Source organism: Pseudophryne corroboree, chromosome 5 (assembly GCF_028390025.1).
Source record: "Pseudophryne corroboree isolate aPseCor3 chromosome 5, aPseCor3.hap2, whole genome shotgun sequence".
Classification (NCBI taxonomy): domain Eukaryota; kingdom Metazoa; phylum Chordata; class Amphibia; order Anura; family Myobatrachidae; genus Pseudophryne; species Pseudophryne corroboree.
In genome coordinates, this window is record NC_086448.1 from 121,569,962 (window position 1) to 121,592,931 (window position 22,970).

Here is a 22,970-nt window from a genome sequence, read left to right on the forward strand (position 1 = left end):
ACAGCAGCTTCCAGGTTGCTGGGCTTTCCCCCAGCATGACGCTCCAGAGTCCCAATCTGCCGGGTTTCCCGTCGCTTGGAGATGATATCATCTCTAAGCGCAAGACCAAAAGCCACTGCAACAGGGTACAGTGTAAACAGTGCTGATCTGGGGATATCTTGGATCGGCACTGCGGTGTAATAGGGGGGAGTCCCGGGTCTGACCCGTGGAACCGTGTTCCAAATCCTGGGTCAGACCCGGGATTTTGGTGTAAAAGGGATATTAGTGAACAGCCACCCTACTAAAGGCAGTGAGTATTGATGTAACCATAAATATTTCCTCCTAATAAATGTTTTCTTTCTCACATATTTTTTATAGGTACCTCGTTATTGATCCCCAGCTCTGTTATGCCTCACCCATAGTGAGGTCATTTGATTTGATATTCCACCTCTCATCATTTATATACGCATTCACAATGTTAAAATATTTTGACATTTTAATTGTTTTAAATTAATATGATGTAAACAATTTTTTTATATTTATGTATATATATCTTTGTAACCACTTACAGTCCTTTGATCCCAGGAGGTGGAGCCTACTGATGTATTCATCTTTTTAAACACACTTTGTCACTTTGTTTGTATCCTGATGAAAGAGTACAAGTAAAAACTCTGAAATGTTGACTACCAACACTGTCTTATTTTGAAAGACATCTGAGTGCCACCCGCTGCACTGTATATTGATTCCGTAATTGGGCAGGGGCACGGTAATGGGATGGCATCGACGTACAGAGCTAAATAGACAAGGAGTGCCGGCCTTCCAGATATATATATATATATATATATATCATACTTGCCTACCTGACCCTCTCCATGAGGGAGAAAATACTCTGTTTCTGGACTTTCCTGGTAATGTATGATTGCCATCACCTGTGGTGAGCTAGTTAATTGATAAGAAAGGTGTTTCACCACAGGTGATGGCAATCATACATTACCAGGAAAGTCCAGGAACAGAGCATTTTCTCCCTCATGGAGAGGGTCAGGTAGGCAAGTATGATATATATATATATATATATATATATATATATATATATATACAGGGTTGTAACGAGAATGGTGCAGAGGGTGCTTTGATTTGGCACACTGTCCTCAACCATCCCGATTGGTCGCCTATGTGCAGACTGCTGCAGCGCTGGGCTGTCAGTTTCTCCCCCATGTGCTCTGCCCCCTCCTCCTCTCTTGCATTGTGTCAAGAGGGACTTCCTGGTTACAAGAGCCAACTGTCAACTGCTGCTCATATTAAGGCACATGTAAATGGGGGCACACACTCACACACACACACATAGGGGGTCATTCCGAGTTGTTCGCTAGCAGATTTAGGTTGCTGCGCAGTGATGAGGCAAAAAATCGGCACTTCTGTGCATGTGTATGCGGCGCAATGCGCACGCGTCATACTATTACAATGAACAATGTAGTTTCACACAAGGTCTAGCGAAGCTATTCAGTCGCACTGCTGGCCGCAGAGTGATTGACAGGAAGAGGGCGTTTCTGGGTGTCAACTGACCGTTTTCAGGGAGTGTTCCAAAAAACGCAGGCGTGCCTGGAAAAATGCAGGCGTGGCTGGGCGAACGCAGAGCGTGTTTGTGACGTCAAAACAGGAACTGAATAGTCTGAAGTGATCACAAGCGCTGAGTAGGTCTGGAGCTACTCTGAAACTGCATAACATTTTTTTGTAGCCACTCTGCGATCCTTTTGTTCGCAGTTCTGCTAAGCTAAAATATACTCCCAGTGGGAGGCGGCATAGCGTTTGCATGGCTGCTAAAAACTGCTAGCGAGCGAACAACTCGGAATGACCCTCATTGTTCCATGACACTACACCTTGCTCACATACACACTCTATTCACTGACACTACACCCTGGCGGGGGGGGGGAGGTGGAGGATGATGCCTAACCCTAACCTCCCCTTCTATGTGCCTAAACCTAACCCACCTTCCCCGGTCCCTAATCCTAACCTTCCTGGCCCTGCACCCTAACCCCTCTTCTTCTGCCTAAACCTAACCTCCCCCCCCACCACCACCACATGCTGGCTGGACGTTCAGGATTCTGGCTGTCAGTATTGTGACGCCAGTATCCCGAGCGGTTTGATATTTAGACGCTGGGCTTGCTGCGTCCTTCGAGATCCCAGCGTCAGTATATCGACGCAGGATCCTGTCAGTCGGGAACATAACTGCATCCCATAAGGCCACTATATCCTCTCTTTCTGACACAGGACACCACAGTCTCTAGTTATTGCTCTGTACATTATAAATATATATATATATATATATATAGTAGCGCATGCTGGTGTTAATAAAGTGATTCAGCCTACAACTAAACTCAAGGAGTATAAACACAATGGGCGGTATTCAAATGATATATCACGCCCATTCTCCTATCTGAAGTGATCCCCGTTAACGCGTATATTGCGCCCATACTAATCAGGTTTAGCTGCGTAATGGGTTGGGTGCCCTCGTTACCACGGGGGGCAGTGAGCTGAAATGATTATACCATGCCCATCAGCAGAAACAGAACGGGTGTGGAAGGGGGTGAAAAGAATTGAATACCGCTCAATGAATGTAAAATGTAAAATGATGTCACAGTGTCCTGTCTTGCAACACTGAATGGAGTACTGTGGATTTCTACATGAATTTTGTAATCAAATAATATGTGTAACCCATGTATAATCATTTACCAATCTGAGATGTATAAATTGCTTTACATGTGCAGAACAAATGCAGTTTTTATGTATACATATTGCTTTGTTGTTGATTGCTACTTTTATCTGATGTTTTAAAAAATGATGGGAGTTACTAAGTACACAAGTAAAAATGTGCAATGACCCAGTACCAATGCTGTCATCCATTATTTTGCTGTTGGATACAGGCAGATGATGTCCTGGGGACATCCCCCTATCAGTCACAATGCCCACTCATCTGTGCGTCGCAGGCTGTTAGCCACTGTACACCAATTATAATAATCTAAATATGTGTGCCTTCAGGTAACACAACATGGCAGGGTGATCAGGCTTCATTAATCTTCAGAGGCAATTCTATATCCCTACCAGCAATATGTAGAGTAGTATTAAAATAACTGTTACAACCCTGCATAAAATAGTGTGACGTAAACTACAGTAAATACACAATTTATACTTAAAAAAACAGAATTTATCTCGTTATTCTGTCTAGTTTCAATACACAGACAAATTTGACATTCATTTTATTTTTACAACAACATTTCTTGAACTGGACATAAATGGTCAGATAAAATGCCCATCAGACCGACAAATATTTTATCTGACAGCCTGATACCCATCAGATATCATGGGCATACAATATCCCCATAGCCACACAATGTCTTGGTACCTCCCCTGGTGAAGAGACATTTCTCTGTTCCTCCGCTGTGAAGGAACAGGGGAGATGTCAGTCAGTCACCCACGACAGTACATATACTGCGCAATCCGACCAACTTGCAATTTAAAAAATATTGCATCGGACAAGATTGCCGGATGATTCAGTATATGCGAATGATTGATCTTTTCAGGTTGGTCCTTGGTCGCTCTGCATACCGGTGCCGGGATCCCGACAACTTTTCTCCCTCTTGGGATGTCCACGACACCCCTGGAGGGAGGATAAATAGTGTGGCACACGTAGCGCGCCACCGTGCCCGCAGTGTGTCGATCGCAGCGAGCCGCCAAGGGGCTCTTTTGCGCTCGCCCCGCTGCCGGCATTCCGGCAGTCGGGATTGGCACCAGGATTCCGAGCACCGGTATATCGTAGTACATCAATCTAAAGAGACATTACAGTTGCCAGAGTTCAGTTACATTCAGCAGCTAAGATGTACAGTATATAGTTTTTAGCACCTAAAATTTTTGGAACCCATCTGTAAATAGCAAGACATGTTTTCTTACTAGATCAGTTAGAAGTTAGAGTTCCAAAACCACATTTTGGTAGATACCACTGCTGGCATGTACTATACTAAAAAAAAGTGGGAAATTTATTACCCTCTAAATCCGAATGATAGGTCAACAGTCAATAGGTTAACCGCATATGGTTGACATGGATTAGATCGACAGGTGCAAAAGGTTGACATGGTGAAAAGGTCAACATGTAAAAGGTCGACAGTGTTTAAAGTCAACGGGTACAAAAGGTTGACAGGTGCAAATGGTCAACATGACAACGGTTGACACAATTTTTTTTTTTTTAAAGTAACTTTTTCCCCCCACTTTTTAGCATTTACCATCCACGTGGACTACGATTAGGAATAGTAACAATGGCCAAAATTTGGCATGGGAAACGAGCCACGCAAAGGGACGTGATGCACTAATTGGGGTCACATGTGGTTTAATATAGAAAATGACACCAAAAAAACTTAAATAATTTGTGTCGACCTCTTTTGTGTCAACCAATTTCATGTCATCCTTTTGATCCTGTTGACTTCTGTCCCTGTTTACCTTTTGTACTGTCTAACTTTTACATGTTGCTCTATTGACCCTGTTGACCTTTTGACCAGTCAATAGGTTGACCATATGGGGTCGACCTATTGACTGTTGACCTATTTCTGGTCAACACAATGATCCACAGCCACCCCCCTTAGCAGCTGGCCCAGGCCCCCACTGGGCCCCTCCAAGAGGACTGGTTTCCATATTGGCTTTCATTTCTGCATTATTTGGTCTAAATCACCCTGACTGACAGAATCGCCACCCACCATAAGTAATTGCCTAAAGTGAAACACAAATATTCAATGAAAATCTTCAGAGAGAAAGTATTTTGAAAAAGCACACAGCAACACCGCATTCAAATATTTTTTCAGTTACATACTTTGCAGCATGTGAAATCCCAGAAACAAAATTGTGAGCTAATAGTACAGTATGTCTACAGTAGAACATGTGTAATGAAGGTAGAAGCAGATCTCCACTTGAATCACTTACCTGTATGTACCTGAACTTCAACTTGTTGAATGAACAATGTATAAATAATTGATTGGAAAAGTAACATTGTATTACTGTGGACTCCAGGTGGTGCCATATCTAACTTGTATGCTATGTTGATTGCACGTTTCAAGATGTTCCCAGAAGTAAAAGAGAAAGGAATGTCAGCAATCCCGAGACTGGTTGCCTTCACATCCGAGCACGTATGTCCCTTGTCTTTATATTAACATTGTTACATTGTGTTCTCTATTAAGAAAGCTTGAGATTCTGTTGAGTAGCTTGTTCTTCATAATTAGTTTATATTCTTGCTTTATTAATGATAATAATGTTTTCCATTCACTTAGTGAATTTTTAGTCATAGCCTATATTTTTAGTATTAGGACCAGTGTAGATAATTGACAAAGGCATCAAATTCACAACAGCTGTGTTAGCAGTAAGCTGAGGATGCTGTGATGCTTGGTCCAGTGGTGGTCCTAACATAGTCAACCCAACGTGCTTCCTTGTAGCATAACCCACAACTTCATCTGAAGGAGTTTTTGGTTATTGTAACAAAACGCGTCAGATTACTTTGGGATTACTCTGGACAGATCTTTACAACAACCTTAGCTTAGTTATCAGCCTTTTCTTCCATTAAATTATGCTACTGTTATATAATCTAGTAAGCCTATAAGCAAAACTGGCCACACAGGCTTTGATACTGCTCATGATATAAGAAGATTGTCGGTGGAGGTGTGGCTCAAAAAATAGAAAGATGTCTGAGAATGGCCAAGAGTGATCAAATCAAAAACGTACAAAAAGACTATCATTAGCGGGGTTAAGCAACAGATTAGGCCCATATGTTATCAGTATATGTTTTCCTCTCTGAACATATGTAGTTTACAGCTGAAGATTTATTTCCTGTATCCATTTGCTAGCTATTAATTGAACCCATCCACTTTTGCAATTGATATGTTACTATCAATTACTGATCAAATGGAGCTGTAAAAGGTTGGCAACAAGAGGTTCAATCTGTCTATTGCATTTATAAAATACTGTAAGTGTACAAAGAAATATTAATTTAATTTAATTTTAACAATGTACAATATTTCAAAATTAGCTCCACTCAATAAGACAAAATGATTTAAGGGGTATATCTACCAGAGGTGGATTTGTGGTCAATTTTGAAACCAAACAAAACCGGCCAACGTTGATGTCGCGTTTGTGTGTTCAAATCGCTCATTTATTATTCATTGGTGTTGAGTGTCGTGTAAACCGATGTCGATTTTGGAGTTTTAACGTTTGTTGTTTTTTTACCTAAAACCGACCTAAAACCGAACACTGCTTTCCTATTGGCCAAAACCTAGCACATGTTATTTTTACATCAAGCTTTAGAGAAATGCCCTAAAACAGACAAACATATAATTTTCAAATGTAAGTATTTAAAATATAATATACTTCACTTAACCAGCAGCCATCCCTTGGGCATTTTGTCCACCTCAAACTTAGCATAGAGGGATGACATTCTGAGTATGTAGGCATTAGTATTATTTATTACCAGCTGTCTATATAGCACACACATATTCTGCAGCGCTTTACAAAGAATACAGTCTTTGGCCATTCACATCAGTCCCTGCCCCATTGGAGCATTCAATCTAAATTCCCTAGCACATATACACTTCCTTTAGCCAATTAACCTTCTATATTTTTGAATTGTGGCAGGAAACTAGAGTACATGGAGGAAACCCATGCAAGGACGGAGAGAATATACAAACTCAGGGCAATGGTGCGATGAACCAAACAGCCATAATTTTTGGTTTTGCAACACACACCACCTGCATATTCATGGAATAGGTGTGATGCCCATTAATGTGAATAAGAGATTGTTCCTACTAGACGACATGAGCGGGTTCGGTTCCCTGAGAACCGAACCCCCCCCCGAACTTCACTACCCGAGCGCGGATCTGAGCCCGGCTCGGGTTTTCCCGTCTGACTCAGAAACCAGACGAGGCAAAACGTCATCATCCCGCTGTCGGATTCTCTTGGGGTTTGGATTCCATATAAAGATCCACGCGTCATCGCCATTTTCATTCCAGTCTCGGAGAGTGTAACGAGAAGGCCGTGTCTCCGTCCTCAGTGTCTGTGTGAGAGGGAAAGTGGGGTGGCGATTCCAGTGCTGTCTTGTGCTACTCAGTCCAGTGTAGTATCTTATGCTGCATCAGTCCAGTCACAGTGGTGGTGTCCGCTGCTGCCATATGTCCAGTGATGCTGTATAAGTCCAGTCCAGTGGTGCTGTGTTGTGCTGCATCAGTCCAGTGGTAGTGTCCCTGTGCTGCTGTATAAGTCCAGTGATACTGCCGTATATGTCTAGTGGTACTGCCATAAAATTCCAGTCATACTGTCATATATGCCTAGTGGTACTGTTGTATAAATCTAGTGATACTGCCGTATATGTCCAGTGGTACTGCCATATAATTCCAGTGATACTGCTGTATATGTCCAGTGGTACTGCCAAATAAATCCAGTGGTACTGCCGTATAAATCCAGTGATATTGCTGTATATGTCCAGTGGTACTGCCGTATAAATCCAGTCCAGTGATAATGCTGTATATTTCCAGTGGTACTGCCATATAATTCCAGTGATACTGCTGTATTTGTCCAGTGGTACTGGCGTATAAATCCAGTTCAGTGATACTGTCATATAAGTCCAGTGATACTGCCATATAAGTCCAGTGGTACTGTCGTATATGTTCAGTGGTACTGCATTATAAATCTAGTGGAACTGGCGTATCAATCCAGTCCAGTGGTACTGCCGTATAAATCCAGTCCAGTGGTACTGCCGTATAAATCCAGTGGCACTGCCGTATAAATCCAGTGGTACTTCCGTATAATTCTAGTGTTACTGCCATATAATTCCAGTAGTACTGGCGTATAAGTCCAGTGATACTGCCGTATATGTCCAGTGGTACTGCCATATGAATCCAGTGGCACTGGCGTATAAATCCAGTCCAGTGGTACTGCCATATAAGTCCAGTGGTACTGCCGTATAAGTCCAGTGATACTGCTGTATAATTCCAGTGATACTGCCGTATAAATCCAGTCCAGTGGTACTGCCGTATAAGTTCAGTGGTACTGCTGTATAAGTCCAGTGGTACTGTTGTATAATTCTAGTGATCCTGTCATATAATTCCAGTGGTAGTGGCGTATAAATCCAGTGATACTGCCATATAAATCCAGTCCAGTGGTACTGCTGTATAATTCCAGTTGTATTGGCGTCTAAGTCCAGTGATACTGCCATATAAATCCAGTCCAGTGGTACTTCCGCATAAGTCCAGTGGTACTGCCGTATAATTCCAGTGATACTGCCTTATAATTCCAGTGATACTGCCGTATAATTCAAATGATACTGCCGTATAATTCCTGTGATACTGCCGTATAATTCCAATTATACTGCAGTATAATTCCAGTGGTACTGCCTTATAAATGCAGTGGTACTGCCAAATAAGTCTAGTGATACTGCCGTATATGTCCAGTGGTACTGCCGCATAAATCGAGTCCAGTGGTACTGCCGTATAAGTCCAGTGGTACTGCCGTATAATTCCAGTGATACTGCCGTATAATTCCAGTGATATAATTCCAATGATACTGCCGTATAATTCCAGTGATACTGCCGTATAATTCCAGTTATACTGCAGTATAATTCCAGTGGTAATGCCGTATAAATGCAGTGGTACTGCAAAATAAGTCCAGTGATACTGCCGTATATGTCCAGTGGTACTGCCGCATAAATCGAGTCCAGTGGTACTGCCATATAAGTCCAGTGGTACTGTCGTATAAGTCCAGTGGTACTGCCGTATAATTCCAGTGATACTGCTGTATGATTCCAGTGATACTGCCGTATAATTCCAGTAGTACTGCCATATAAATCCAGTGGTACTTCCGTATAATTCCAGTGGTACTGCCGTATATGTCCAGTGATACTGCTGTATATGTCCAGTGGTACTGCCATATAAGTCCAGTGGTACTGTTGTATAATTCCAGTACAGTAGTGCTGCCGTATAAGTCCAGTGGTACTGTCCTGTGCTGTATATTATTTACTCCATTTAAAGGGGTTATGAATATTTAATCCAAATAATTTTTACAGGGTTTGCCCTGTGTGGTGTAGGCATATGCTGTCCTGTGCCGCATATTGTGTTAGATAACTCCAGAAAAATAATGGAGAACACAAGTTTGGAGGATAAAATAAGGAAAAATCAAGAACCACTTCCACCTAGTGCTGAAGCTGCTGCCACTAATCATGACATAGATTATGAAATGCCATCAACGTTGTCTGCCAAGGCCGATGCCCAATGTGATAGTAGAGGGCACGTAAAATCCAAAAAGCCAAAGTTCAGTAAAAAGATCCAAAAAATAAATTTAAATGGTTGGAGGAGAAACGTAAACTTGTCAATATGCCATTTACGACACGGAGTGGCAAGGAGCAGCTAAGGCCCTGGCCTATGTTCATGACTAGTGGTTCAGCTTCACATGACGATGGAAGCCCTCATCCTCCTGCTAGAAAAATGATAATAGTTAAGCTGGCAAAAGCACAGCAAAGAACTGTGCTTTCTTCTAAATCACAAATCCCCAAGGAGAGTCCAATTGTGTCGGTTGCGATGCCTGACCTTCTCAACACTGGACGGGAAGAGGTGGCTCCTTCCACCATTTGCACGCCCCCTGCAAGTGCTGGAAGGAGCACCCACAGTCCAGTTCCTGATAGTCAAATTGAAGATGTCACTGTTGAAGTACACTAGGATGAGGATATGGGTGTTGCTGGCGCTGAGGAGGAAATTGACAAGGAGGATTCTGATGGTGATGTGGTTTGTTTAAGTCAGGCACCCGGCGAGACACCTGTTGTCCGTGGGATGAATATGGCCATTGACATGCCTGGTCAAATTACAAAAAAAATCAGCTCTTCGGTGTGGAATTATTTTAACAGAAATGCGGACAACAGGTGTCAAGCCGTGTGTTGCCTTTGTCAAGCTGTAATAAGTAGGGGTAAGGACGTTAACCACCTAGGAACATCCTCCCTTATACGTCACCTGGAGCGCATTCATCAGAAGTCACTGACAAGTTCAAAAACTTTAGGTGACAGCGGAAGCAGTCCACTGACAACTAAATCCCTTCTTCCTCTTGTACCCAAGCTCCTGCAAACCACACCACCAACTCCCTCAGTGTCAATTTCCTCCTTAGACAGGAACACCAACAGTCCTGCAGGCCATGTCACTGGCAAGTCTGACGAGACCTCTCCTAACTGGGATTCCTCCGTTGGATCCTTGAGTGTAACGTCTACTGCTGCTGGCGCTGCTGTTGTTGCTGCTGGGAGTCGATCGTCATCCCAGAGGGGAAGTCGGAAGACCACTTGTACTACTTCCAGTAAGCAATTGACTGTCCAACAGTCCTTTGCGAGGAAGATGAAATATCACAGCAGTCATCCTGTTGCAAAGCGGATAACTCAGGCCTTGGCAGCTGTGTTGGTGTTAGACATGTGTCCGGTATCCACCGTTAATTCACAGGGACTTAGAGACTTTCTTGAGGTAGTGTATCCCCGGTAACAAATCCCATCTAGGTTCCACTTCTCTAGGAAGGCGATACCGAGAATGTACACAGATGTCAGAAAAAGACTCACCAGTGTCCTAAAAAATACAGTTGTACCCAATGTCCACTTAACCACGGACATGTGGAGAAGGGCAGACTAATTACTATATGACTGTGACAGCCCACTGGGTAGATGTATTGCCTCCCTCAGCAAGAACAGCAGCGGCGGCACCATTAGCAGCATCTCGCAAACACCAACTCGTTCCTAGGCAGGCTACGCTTTGTATCACCGCTTTCCATAAGAGGCACACAGCTGCCAACCTCTTACGGAAACTGAGGAACATCATCGCAGATTGGCTAACCCCAATTGGACTCTCCTGGGAATTTGTGACATCGGACAACGCCATCAATATTGTGCGTGCATTACATGTGGGCAAATTCCAGCACGTCCCATGTTTTGCACATACAATTAATTTGGTGGTGCAGAATTTTTTTAAAAATGACAGGGGCGTGCAAGAGATGCTGTTGGTGGCCCGAAGAATTCCGGGCCACTTTCGGCATTCAGCCACCGCATGCCAAAGACTGGAGCACCAGCAAACACTCCTGAACCTGCCCCTCCATCAGCGAACCTGCCCCTCCATCAGCTAAAGCAAGAGGTGGTAACGAGGTGGAATTCAACCCTCTATATGCTTCAGAGGATGGAGGAGCAGCAAAAGGCCATTCAAGCCTATACACCTGCCTACGATATAGGCAAAGGAGGGGGAATGCACCTGACTCAAGCGCAGTGGAGAATGATTTCAACATTGTGCAAGGTTCTGCAACCCTTTGAACTTGCCACACGTGAAGTCAGTTCAGACACTGCCAGCCTGAGTCAGGTCATTCCTTTCATCAGGCTTTTGCAGAAGCAGCTGGAGAGATTGAAGGAGGAGCTAAGATGGAGCGATTCCGCTAGGCATGATGTAGCCCTTAATTCGCTTAACCAGGATTCATGGGTGGTCAATCTTTTGAAATCAGAGCACTACATTTTGGCCACCATGCTCGATCCTAGGTTTAAAGCATACATTGTATCTCTCTTTCCGGCAGACACAAGTCTGCAGAGGTTCAAAGACCTGCTGGTGAGAAAATTATCAACTCAAGTGGAACGTGACCCGTCAACAGCTCCTCCTTCACATTCTCCCGCAACTGGGGCTGCGAGGAAAAAGATAAGAATTCCGAGCCCACCCTCTGGCAGTGAGGCAGGCAGTCTGGAGCGAGTGCTGACATCGGTCCGGCCTGAAGGACCTGCCAATGATTACTGACATGTCGTCTATTGTCACTGCATATGATTCTGTCACCATTGAGAGAATGGTGGAGGATTATATGAGTGACCACATCCAAGTAGGCAAGTCAGACAGTCCGTACATATACTGGCAGGAAAAAGAGGCAATTTGGAGGCCCTTGCACAAACTGGCTTTATTTTACCTAAGTTGCCCCCCTCCAGTGTGTACTCCGAAAGAGTGTTTAGTGCAGCCGGTCACCTTGTCAGCGATCGGCGTACGAGGTTACTTCCACAAAATGTGGAGAAGATGATGTTCATCAAAATTAATTATAATCAATTCCTCCATGGAGACATTTACCAGCAATTGCCTCCAGAAAGTACACAGGGACCTGTGATGGTGGATTCCAGTGGGGACGAATTAATACTCTGTGAGGAGGGGGTTGTACACAGTGAAAGGGGTGAGGAATCGGAGGATGATGATAAGGTCAACATCTTGCCTCTGTAGAGCCAGTTTGAGCAAGGAGAGATTGATTGCTTCTTTTTTTGGTGGAGGCCAAAACCAACCAGTCATTTCAGCCACAGTCGTGTGGCAGACCCTGTGGCTGAAATGATGGGTTTGTTAAAGTGTGCATGTCCTGTTTATACAACATAAGGGTGGGTGGGAGGGCCCAAGGACAATTCCATCTTGCACCTCTTTTTTTTATTATTTATCTTTGCATCATGTGCTGTTTGGGGCCAATTTTTTTAAGTGCCATCCTGTCTGACACTGCAGTGCCACTCTAAGATGGGCCAGGTGTTTGTACCGCCCACTTGTGTCGCTTAGCTTAGTCATCCAGCGACCTCGGTGCAAATTTTAGGACTAAAAATAATATTGTGAGGTGTGAGGTATTCAGAATAGACTGGAAATGAGTGGAAATTATGGTTATTGAGGTTAATATTACTATATGATCAAAATGATCCCCAAATTCTATGATTAAGCTGTTTTTGAGGGGTTTTTGATAAAAAAACACCCAAATTCAAAACACACCCGAATCCGACAAAAGAATTTCAGGGAGGTTTTGCCAAAACGCGTCCGAATCCAAAACATGGCCGCAAAACCGATTCCAAAACCAAAACACAAAACCTGAAAAATTTCCGGTGAACATCTCTAATAGTAACATAGTAACATAGTTATTAAAGTTGAAAAGAGGCAAAATGCCCATCGGGTTCAACCTGTATTCTGTATTAAGCCGAGTTCATTATAATTTTCCCTGTTGAAATAATGTTTTATGTCTAGTTAATCACTGTAAATCATGTTCCTACCAGATTATCAATGTCCATATTTTAAATGCTTTAACCTTGGATATCTTTTTCAGTCAGAAATGTATCCAATCCATGTTTAAATGCATATACAGAGTCCGCCATTACCACCTTCTCTGGCAGGGAATTCCAAATCCTTATTGCCCTAACAGTGAAGAACCCTTTCCTACATTGTGAATGGAATTTTCTCTCCTCTAACCTCAGCAGGTGACCTCGTGTCCTACGCAGAGTTCTTTTAATAAACAATTCCTTCCAATAATTCTTTGCAATGTCCCATTACATATCTGAAGATATTAATAACGTCTCCTCTTAGACGCCTCTTTTCCAGTGTATACATATTCAACCTAGTAAGCCTTTCTTCATACTCCACTCCCTCTAGCCCTTTAATCAATTTAGTAGCACGCCTTTGAACCCTTTCGAGTTTACAGATATCTTTTTTATAATGTGGTGCCCAAAATTGAACACAATATTCCAGGTGCGGACGTACCAATGAATTGTACAGCGGCAGGATTACACTCTCGTCCCTTGCCTCAATTCCACGTTTTATGCACGCTAGCACCTTACTTGCCTTCTTGCTGCACTTTGAGATTGTAAACGTTTATGAAGCAGATTATCAATGAGTACCCCCAAATCTTTTTCCAATACTGTTACCCCTAGATTTTCCCCATTTAATATGTAGGTTGCAAGTTTTTTTTTAGTCCCGAAAGGCATAACTTTGCATTTTTCTATATTGAATCTCATTCTCCATTTAGACGCCCAGATTTCAAGGTTAGATAAGTCATTCTGTAGAGACTCCACATCTATTTCTGAATTAATTACCCTACACAGCTTAGTATCATCTCGAAAGATTGACACTGCTTTCCAGGCCTATATCTAGGTCATTGATAAATATGTTGAACAGTAGTGGCCCGAGCACGGACCCTTGTGGTATTCCGCTGACTACTGGTGCCCAGCTGGATGACTTCCCATTGACCACTACTCGCTGTACCCTGTAATCCAGCCAGTTACTTATCCATGTACAAGTAGTTTTTCCTAGACCAAGCTCCTTTAATTTGATGATCAGTCTCCTGTGAGGCACTGTATCGAAGGCTTTTGCAAAATCTAAGTAGACCACATCCACAGCTTTTCCCTGGTTGAGATTGTCGCTCACTTCCTCATAGAAGCTAACTAAGTTAGTTTGACATGATCTGTCTCTCACAAACCCATGCTGGTTCTTGCTAATAATCTTAGCGGTATGCAAATACTCCTTTATGCTATCCCTTAAAATTCCATCCAATATTTTTCCCACTATAGATGTCAAACTAACTGGCCTGTAGTTACCCGGATGATTTTTAGATCCCTTTTTAAATAATGGCACTACCTCGGCTACACACCAATCCATTGGAACCATGCCTGATCAAATTGAACTATTGAAAATCAAGTATAGGGGTCTTGCTAGTTGTGACCTAAGCTCCATAAGAACCCTTAGGGTGAAATCCATCTGGGCCAGGTGATTTATTTATCTTAATTTTGCTTAGTGTCTCCCAGACTATTACTTCACTTAAACAAGTATCTAGCCATGAATCATTACTGTCACTATCGTTATGCACTACTCCCACCGCCGGTTCTTCTCTGGTGAACACTGATGAAAAAAAATTGTTTAGTATTTCCGCTTTTGTTTCGTCATAATTTATCAATACTCCAATTTCTTCTTTTATTGGACCTACATTCTCCTTTTTTAACCTTTTGCTGTTTATGTATTTAAAAAACCTTTTCGGATTGGTTTTGCTCTCCATAGCGATTTGCTTTTCGTTATCAATTTTTGCTGCCCTTACTGCTTTTTTGCATTTTTTTATTGCATTCCTTGTAGTACTGGAATGACTCCTCCTTTCCATTAGATTGAAATGCTTTGAAAGCATGCTTCTTTTTATTAATTTCTTCCTTGACCTTCTTATTAAGCCACATCGGTTTGAGTTTGGTACTCCTGCGTTTGCTGCCCATGGGAATGAATTTGTGAATATTGCTATCTAGCAACCCTTTTAACGCATCCCACATTTCCGTAGTGTTCTTGCCATGAAACAAAACTTCCCAGTCAATGTCGTTTAGTGCACTTCTCAGCATACTGAAGTTAGCCTTTCTAAAGTTAAATGTTTTGGTTGATCCCTTATAGCTGTGTTTCTTGAAACTGATGTTGAATGTGATCATAAAGTGATCACTGTTACCCAAAGTCTCCCCAACTTTGAGTAGTTTTACCTCTAGTTGGGTCCTCGACTAGTTGAGACAAGTAGTGATCCTTAACATATTTAAGAACCTGTTGCCCCTAGCCTTAACACATGAATCATTACTCCAATTTATATCAGGATAATTAAAATCCCCAATCACTAGGATGTCCCCCAATCCCGCAGCCTTTTCAACTTGCTGCAAGAGTTATTCTTCCTCATGTATGCTAATATCCGGCTGTTTGTAGCACGTGCCTATGACTAGTTTTTTTGCATCAATAGCCCCACTTGAGATTTCTACCCATATTGACCTTACATTATTTCCAGTCCCTTCATAAATAACCTCCTTTAAGTATGGTTTAAGAGATGGCTTAACATAAAGATATACACCTCCTCCTCTGTTGTTAGCGCTGTCTCTCCTGAAAAGAGAATACCCCTCCAAGTTTGCAACCCAGTCGTGAGAGTCGCCCCACCATGTTTCCGTAATAGCTATAATATCATACTGAGCCTTTGATGCTATCAATTCCAATTCCCACAGGGTTTTTTAAGGGTATCCTATCATTGTTTACAAGTGCCTCCCTAGAGTTACTCTTACTGACAGTTCTTCTCCTCCCTCCCTCTCCACCCCATCATACTTACTATTCTCCTTGATAAGGTAATTTAGTCCTTCTAAATTCTCTGCCCCATAGTAAGTATTTACGTGCCACATATAAAATGAATCAGTGCAGCCTCCTGGTGCGTCCTAGTTGCATCACATTGCGACTAAGATGCATTGTCAGGCAAAAAAAGACTCCCGGTGCAAGAAGAGTTGCACAGAACCGTACACACTGAGACTATAGCAACACCCTCCTGGAAGCTGCAGGAGACTCCTGATTTTTGGGGTAGTCACCCACAGCCTTGGAAGAGTTGGCAGTTCTCCCGCATCCTGCCCACTTCCTAGTGAAGCGTCAGGATGGCGTGATAATCACGGGCAATCATGGGGCCGCAGGAAGGGTGCGAGGCTAAATGACTGGAATCATGTAATTTAACTCCACCCCTTCACGGCTGACCCGCGAATCGCACATATTTCCCTGTGTTTGGGGCAGGGCCTAATGATGAGACTGTTTGGCTCTGACCCCTTGAGACTAAAAAAAGTAGGTAAGTATGTAGCAACAGTGTAAGAGGACTCATCTATATTTCACCTACATGATATGAAGCAGTTGTTACTGTATATGTACTGTAGTCTCTGGCTAAATACTATTTACAGACAGCAGTAGCACCCGTGACATTTAAACAGCACTTTCAGCTCAGGGATTTGTCAGACGGACTGTTGGTAGAAAGAAGTGTGGTAGCGCATTTTCTATCCCAGAATAGTGTTCAACTCAGTTTAATAATGGAAACAAAGTAATTGCGTAAATACATAAAGTATATAAATATAAAAATAACGATAGGTATAAAATACAATCCAATACACTGTATGTTTGTTCTACATAAGCTAAAGTCAATCATAAATCTTCACAAATGTGTAAAAAACATAGCAGCCATTGGTATATACAATTCCCGATGGATGTAATACGTAGCAGCAGATGAAAATCCTATAATGACCCAGTGTGCCGGCTGGTGGCTGTCACGGTGAATATCCTCTGCTGAAGGCAAAAACCCCCACAGGAAATATATCTGGAATGCCCTGTTTAAGTAATGATATCCTGGCTCCAATAAGCTTAGATGTGAAATGTCCCATACTGACTGATGGGGATAGAGCGAGTAGCAGCGAATTATTGTTGGCTGTGAATTCACACACCCCACTTGCTTCTGCAGAGCACCGTAATGGCTAGTGGAGTTGGTACGGGTGCCAGCTTTTACAAGCACCGCTCAAGGCATGCCTTAAGATCCGGTCCCCAGAATGCAGGGTAGAGGTGTATGGGACTGTGTCTTGCTCCCACACTTCTGCAGGGCACCAGTTAGCAATATAGCTAGGCCGATGGTCAGGCAGCAATCTAGGCACACATAGACTGAAAGACGATGCTCAACAGTTGTTAAATTGGGAATACCCATGTAATGTCATGAATGTAAATGCTCAGACCTTTACTGTAGTGAGCCTCGGTGCTGCAGCACTCAAACACATGAGAGCCGGTCAGGACCAGATTAATGCTTGTGAGGGCCTGGGGCACCAATGAAACTAATTCCAAGCCCTTCTCCCCCCACCCTCAGTGCCTCCATTAACAGCCGTTCCAGGTCCTAACGCCTGCCAGCTGCAGCAGGTAGTAGACACCAGGACCCGAAGTGGGTGTGAGACAGTCAGCAAGTAGTGTGATGAGGGCCCCTAATGTGCGGGGGCCCGGGAGCAACTGCACCCCCATAATTCAGCCATGCAGCTGGTTCTGAGTTAGTTAGTTAGTTGCTATACCACACACAGTGTGAAGTCTGTTTAAAGACCTGCCAAGGTCAGCAGCCAAATGTACTGTATACAGATGTAGAACAGAAAACAGAGCCCTTAATGCACTTCTTTCTCCATACAGAGCTTCCTCAGAAGGTATGCTTTTAAAAGGGTGTGAAATAGAAGATCTACATTAATTGCTTACAGTCAAAAGGTCAACCTCATATGGTCAACATGCATTAGGCCGACAGCTTCAAAAGGTCAACATGGAAAAGGTGGACAGGTACAAAAGGTTGATAGGGTCACAAGGTCAACACACATCTTTTGGGGGGTTTTCACAAATTTTTCAACTTTTCCTTGATTTACCATCACGTGGACTATGATGGGAATAGTAAGCGTGGCAAGCAAAGCGAGCCCATGAGGTTATACGTTTGCACTAATTGTGATCATATATGATATATTGTGGAAAATGATACCCAAAAAACCTATGTGACCACAATTAGTGCAAATGTATACCCTTGCGGGCTCACTTCGCTTGCCACGTAAAAGTTGAAAACTATGTGAAAACCTCAATAAAACTTGTGCAACCATATGTATGTCAACTGTTTTTATGTTGACCTCTTGAACCTTTCGACCTATTGTACCTGTCAGCCTTAAACACTGTCTAACTTTTATACCAAAAAATAATCAGGTACCCAAGGCGCAAACACACTTATGCAGCCACTTGAGAATGAAAGGGCCACTTAACCCTTAAACAGAATACAATAGAAAAGAAAATCCTCAAATAAAAAGCGCTCAGTGCTGTTTCATATAGTTATGAATTAATGATAGTATGATACTTAGTGTCCATGTATGGAGCGAAAAATTTCCAATTCGAATGTCTCTCCTCCCGACGTTATCCTTCTGTTCTGATATGGAATAATCTTCTATCCAAAGAGGTATCTCGTGATGGTATACAATAAAAAACAATAATACATCATAGTGTAATATGTCCTTAAAATCCAGTCAAAATCATAAACCCTCAAACTTCTATTTTCAAATCCACTGAGCATATGATGCGTACCCCACTCATAATAGGTCGTGTTTAAATCCGCACATAAAGGTATCTTTATCTGTATAAGTAAAATGATATTTCGTTGCTAGTGATGCGTACCGTACTCACTCATTAACAGACGTTGATCCTCATATCATGGATTCTTTATGGACTGCTTAGCAGCATCCCCCTCTTGCTTTACTGCATCTCCTCTCTCCTTTCTCTCCTACCTTTTACCTGTTGACCTTTGGACCCTATCGACCTAATGCATGATGACCAAATGGTGTTGGCCTATTGACTGTCTAGATACTGTCTATCTATTATCAGGATGCCGACTTTAATAATAGTCCGTGCTCACAACGCAGTTCCACTAGATTAGAGTGACAGTAGAATCAATTGATATCAATATGGACTAATGGATTGCACTCCAGTGGGAGAGAATACTTTATACTCAGGAGGAGGAGGAGGAGGAGGAGAAGATTAATATGGTCAATATTACACATGGAGGTATATTTACCAAGTCGCGCTTCTCAGCATGTTGACATTGAAATTTAAAGTGCCACTAATATTAAGTTCAAAATTAGAAATGTGTGCGGCACCTCGTGTTTTGTTTTTGCCAAAACCTCCTGTTAGGCGCCGGGGTCCGCTCGTCGGTGCGGCCCGGCGCTTAGCAACCAGGGACGCCGTGCGTGTACAGCCGCCGGCTCCCTGGCAACGCTAGACGCCGGGCGCACGGAGCCGCTCAGACCCTAGCAACGGGGACGCCACGTTCGGGCCGCGTTCCCCGTTGCTGGGTCTTTTCTAATTGTATAATGGTGTGCTGGCCGTGCAGCATGCAAGCTGCACGGCATTACTTGTGATTACCCAGTCTGGCTCCTGATTGGGGAGCTCACAGTTATAAGCACCCTTTGGACTTCTCACAGACGCCGGTGATAGCTTCCTGTTTGCCTGTGTTGGTTACAGAGAGTTTCCAGTCCTGCTCAATCCGGTTGTTCCTGTCCTCAGTGATCCTGTACTCGGAAATTGTCATCTGTTCCTGGAGTCTGACCGAGCACCTTTAACATCCTGTGGTGTTCGTGAGTCGCGGCGTAGCCGTGTGTTGCGGCTTGACCGCTTACTGTTTATTATTTTGTATCTTTGTGTTCTGGAGCTTTTGCGGAGGATTCCGCTCCCCCTGATCCACTCTGGTATCCAGCGGTGCTGGATAGGAGTTACGGATCAGTGGATCTTTGGTTGTCCTTTTCCCTGGCGGCTAGTCCGCACATACTTTTTGGTTTAGTTAGTTAGCTTGTAACCCCTGGCCTGGTTGCTTAGTCAGAGGGCCCCTTGTTATCACCCTGTCTCGGATTTCCCTTTGTCTCCCATTAAGACCTGAGGGGGCATCGGGGTTGGGCAGACATAATCCGCCCTTCGAACGCGGCTGCCATGGGCTCAAGCAACCATAGTCTCGCAGGGGATTTCTGATAACACGGGCGAGACAACGGAGTTAGGGCGCCAGGGGTTACTAGGCTCTCCTGCTCCCACAACCAGTATATCTTTCCAGTACTCAGACCTCTGCCATAAGATCTCCTCTGGTCTGGAGTACGGGAATCATAACATTATCACCGGCCAGACTAAATTTAAAATTAAACAGGAGTTAATTTTTTCCCTTGTTCAGTTGGGAGATTTGTCGGCCTCATGAATCCCACCGGTGTCGGGCCAAATCCTGGCCAGCTTCTAGTTAGCCAGATTCAAGAGCTTACTCAGATGGTTCAGGATCTGTCTCTTCGGGTGAGGTCACAGGAAGATCTGTTACGGACTTCCCCGAGGGTCATTCCTGAACCAAAAATGCATCTGCCTGACCGTTTTTCTGGGGATAGAAAACAGTTTTTTAATTTTAAAGAGTCTTGTAAACTTTATTTTCGTTTGAGACCAGTCTCCTCAGGTACGGAGGCTCAGCGGGTTGGAATTATTATTTCTCTGCTTCAGGGGGATCCTCAGACCTGGGCTTTTGGTTTAAAGACAGACGATCTGGCTTTATTTTCTGTAGACGCCTTTCTAAAGTCTTTAGGGCTATTGTATGACGACCCTGATAGAGAGGCATCCGCCGAGAGTCAGTTGCGTGCTCTCAGACAGGGTAGGAATCCCGCAGAGATTTATTGTACGGAGTTTCGCCGTTGGTCGAACGACTGTGGATGGAATGACCCAGCCCTGCGCAGTCAGTTTCGCCTCGCCTTATCTGAGTCTATACAAGACAGTCTCCTTCAGTATCCCGCTCCTGAGACTCTCGATAAACTCATGGAGCTCTCTATTAAGATTGATCGTCGGCTCAGAGAGCGGAGGGCTGAAAAAGGAGCATCTGTCGGGTCAACTCCTTGTGTTTTTTCCATCCCTGTGGACATAGAGGAGCCTATGCAGATAGGTCTCTCCAAACTGTCTTCTGAAGAAAGAACCAGAAGGCAAAATTCTGGTCTTTGTTTATACTGTGGAGGTAAGGGACATTTTGCCCGTAGTTGTCCGAACAAGTCGGGAAACGTCTCGACCAAGTGAATTGTGAGGGGGTTCACTTTGGTCTGCAGCTTATCTCCTCAAATAATTCACTGTTAGTCCCAGCTAAAGTTTCCTTTGGCAGCCTCTGTTCCTCGGTCTCTGTTTTTGTGGACAGTGGAGCTGCAGGGAACTTTATGGATTTGACATGGGCCAAGACCTTAGGTATTCCTCAGTTAGCCTTGGGTAGGTGTATCACCATGCATGGTTTAGATGGGAGTCCCTTGTCCAATGGGGTTATTTCTCTCTGTACACCTCCTGTTCTACTCTCGGTAGGAGCTCTGCATTCTGAAAAAATTGAGTTTTTCCTCACCCATTGCCCAGCAGTTCCAGTGGTTCTGGGTCACCCTTGGCTGGCCTTTCATAATCCCATCATTGATTGGCAGTCGGGGGAGATCTCACAATGGGGTACCATCTGTAATAAGGAATGTATTACGCTTCCCATCAGAATAGCTGCTGCCATTCCCGCACCCATTCCTGTGGAATACCAGGATTTTGTTGATGTTTTTTCCAAGGGCAATGCGGATATTCTGCCTCCCCATAGGCCTTATGATTGTGCTATTGAGCTAATTCCTGGTGCCACTTAGCCTAGGGAAAGGATTTATCAGGCCATCTAAATCCCCTTTAAGTGCAGGCTTCTTCTTCGTAGAGAAGAAGGATGGTTCACTCAGACCCTGCATTGACTTTAGAGCCTTGAATAAAATCTCAGTAAAAAATACTTACCCTCTGCCACTGATCTCTGTCCTCTTTGATCAGCTACGTTCGGCTGTGATTTTTTCTAAGATTGACCTGAGAGGAGCATATAACCTCATCAGAATCAAGTCAGGGGATGAGTGGAAAACGGCATTCAGTACTCAGTCAGGCCACTATGAGTATCTGGTTATGCCATTCGGCCTGTCTAACGCTCCGGCAGTTTTCCAGGATCTCATTAACGATGTGCTCCGTGAATTTCTTGGAAAATTCGTTGTAGTCTACTTAGACGATATTTTGATTTATTCTGACTCTGTAGAACAACATGTTACCCAGGTGCGTCAGGTTCTAAAAAAATTACGTGAAAATCACCTATATGCCAAGCTGGAGAAGTGTGAATTTCATGTCACGGAGGTATCCTTTTTAGGATACATTATTTCCCCTCGGGGTTTCCGTATGGAACCAAAGAAGCTCCAAGCCATCCTTAGTTGGGCGCAACCCACCAACTTAAAAGCAATTCAGCGCTTTTTAGGGTTTGCGAACTACTATAGAAGATTTATTCACTCTTTCTCTGACCTAGTTGCTCCCATTGTGGCACTGACTAAGAAGGGAGCGGATCCTACCAATTGGTCACGTGAAGCCGAGCTATCTTTTCAGGCCTTGAAACAAGCCTTTGTCTCAGCCCCTGTCCTCAGACACCCCAACCCAGAATTGCCTTTCATTGTTGAGGTTGATGCCTCAGAGGTTGGAGTAGGGGCTATCCTATCTCAGAAGGATCCGGATTCCCTTGAATTACACCCTTGTGCCTTTATGTCCAGAAAATTCTCTTCTGCTGAATCCAACTACGATGTTGGTAACCGGGAATTGCTGGCTATTAAATGGGCTTTCGAGGAGTGGAGGCATTGGCTTGAGGGAGCGACTCATATCATTTCAGTTTTGACTGATCACAAAAATCTTCAATACATTGAATCAGCTAAACGACTGAATGCCCGGCAGGCTCGTTGGGCTTTATTTTTTACTCGTTTCAAATTCATTATCACCTTCAGGCCAGGTTCCAAGAATACCAAGGCAGATGCCCTGTCACGCAGTTTTCTTCCAGTTCAAGACAACAGT

General features: G+C 43.6%; 1 protein-coding gene across 2 annotated transcripts in view; it reads left to right on the forward strand.

The window, feature by feature from the left end:
* GAD2 (glutamate decarboxylase 2) overlaps positions 1–22,970 on the forward strand; it is a 227,069-nt gene that overhangs the window by 142,693 nt on the left and 61,406 nt on the right. For both annotated transcript variants that reach the window (XM_063921647.1, XM_063921646.1), the window contains exon 7: positions 5,032–5,147. In XM_063921647.1, coding sequence (XP_063777717.1) covers positions 5,032–5,147 — 116 coding nt within the window. The remainder of the gene's footprint in view (positions 1–5,031; positions 5,148–22,970) is intronic.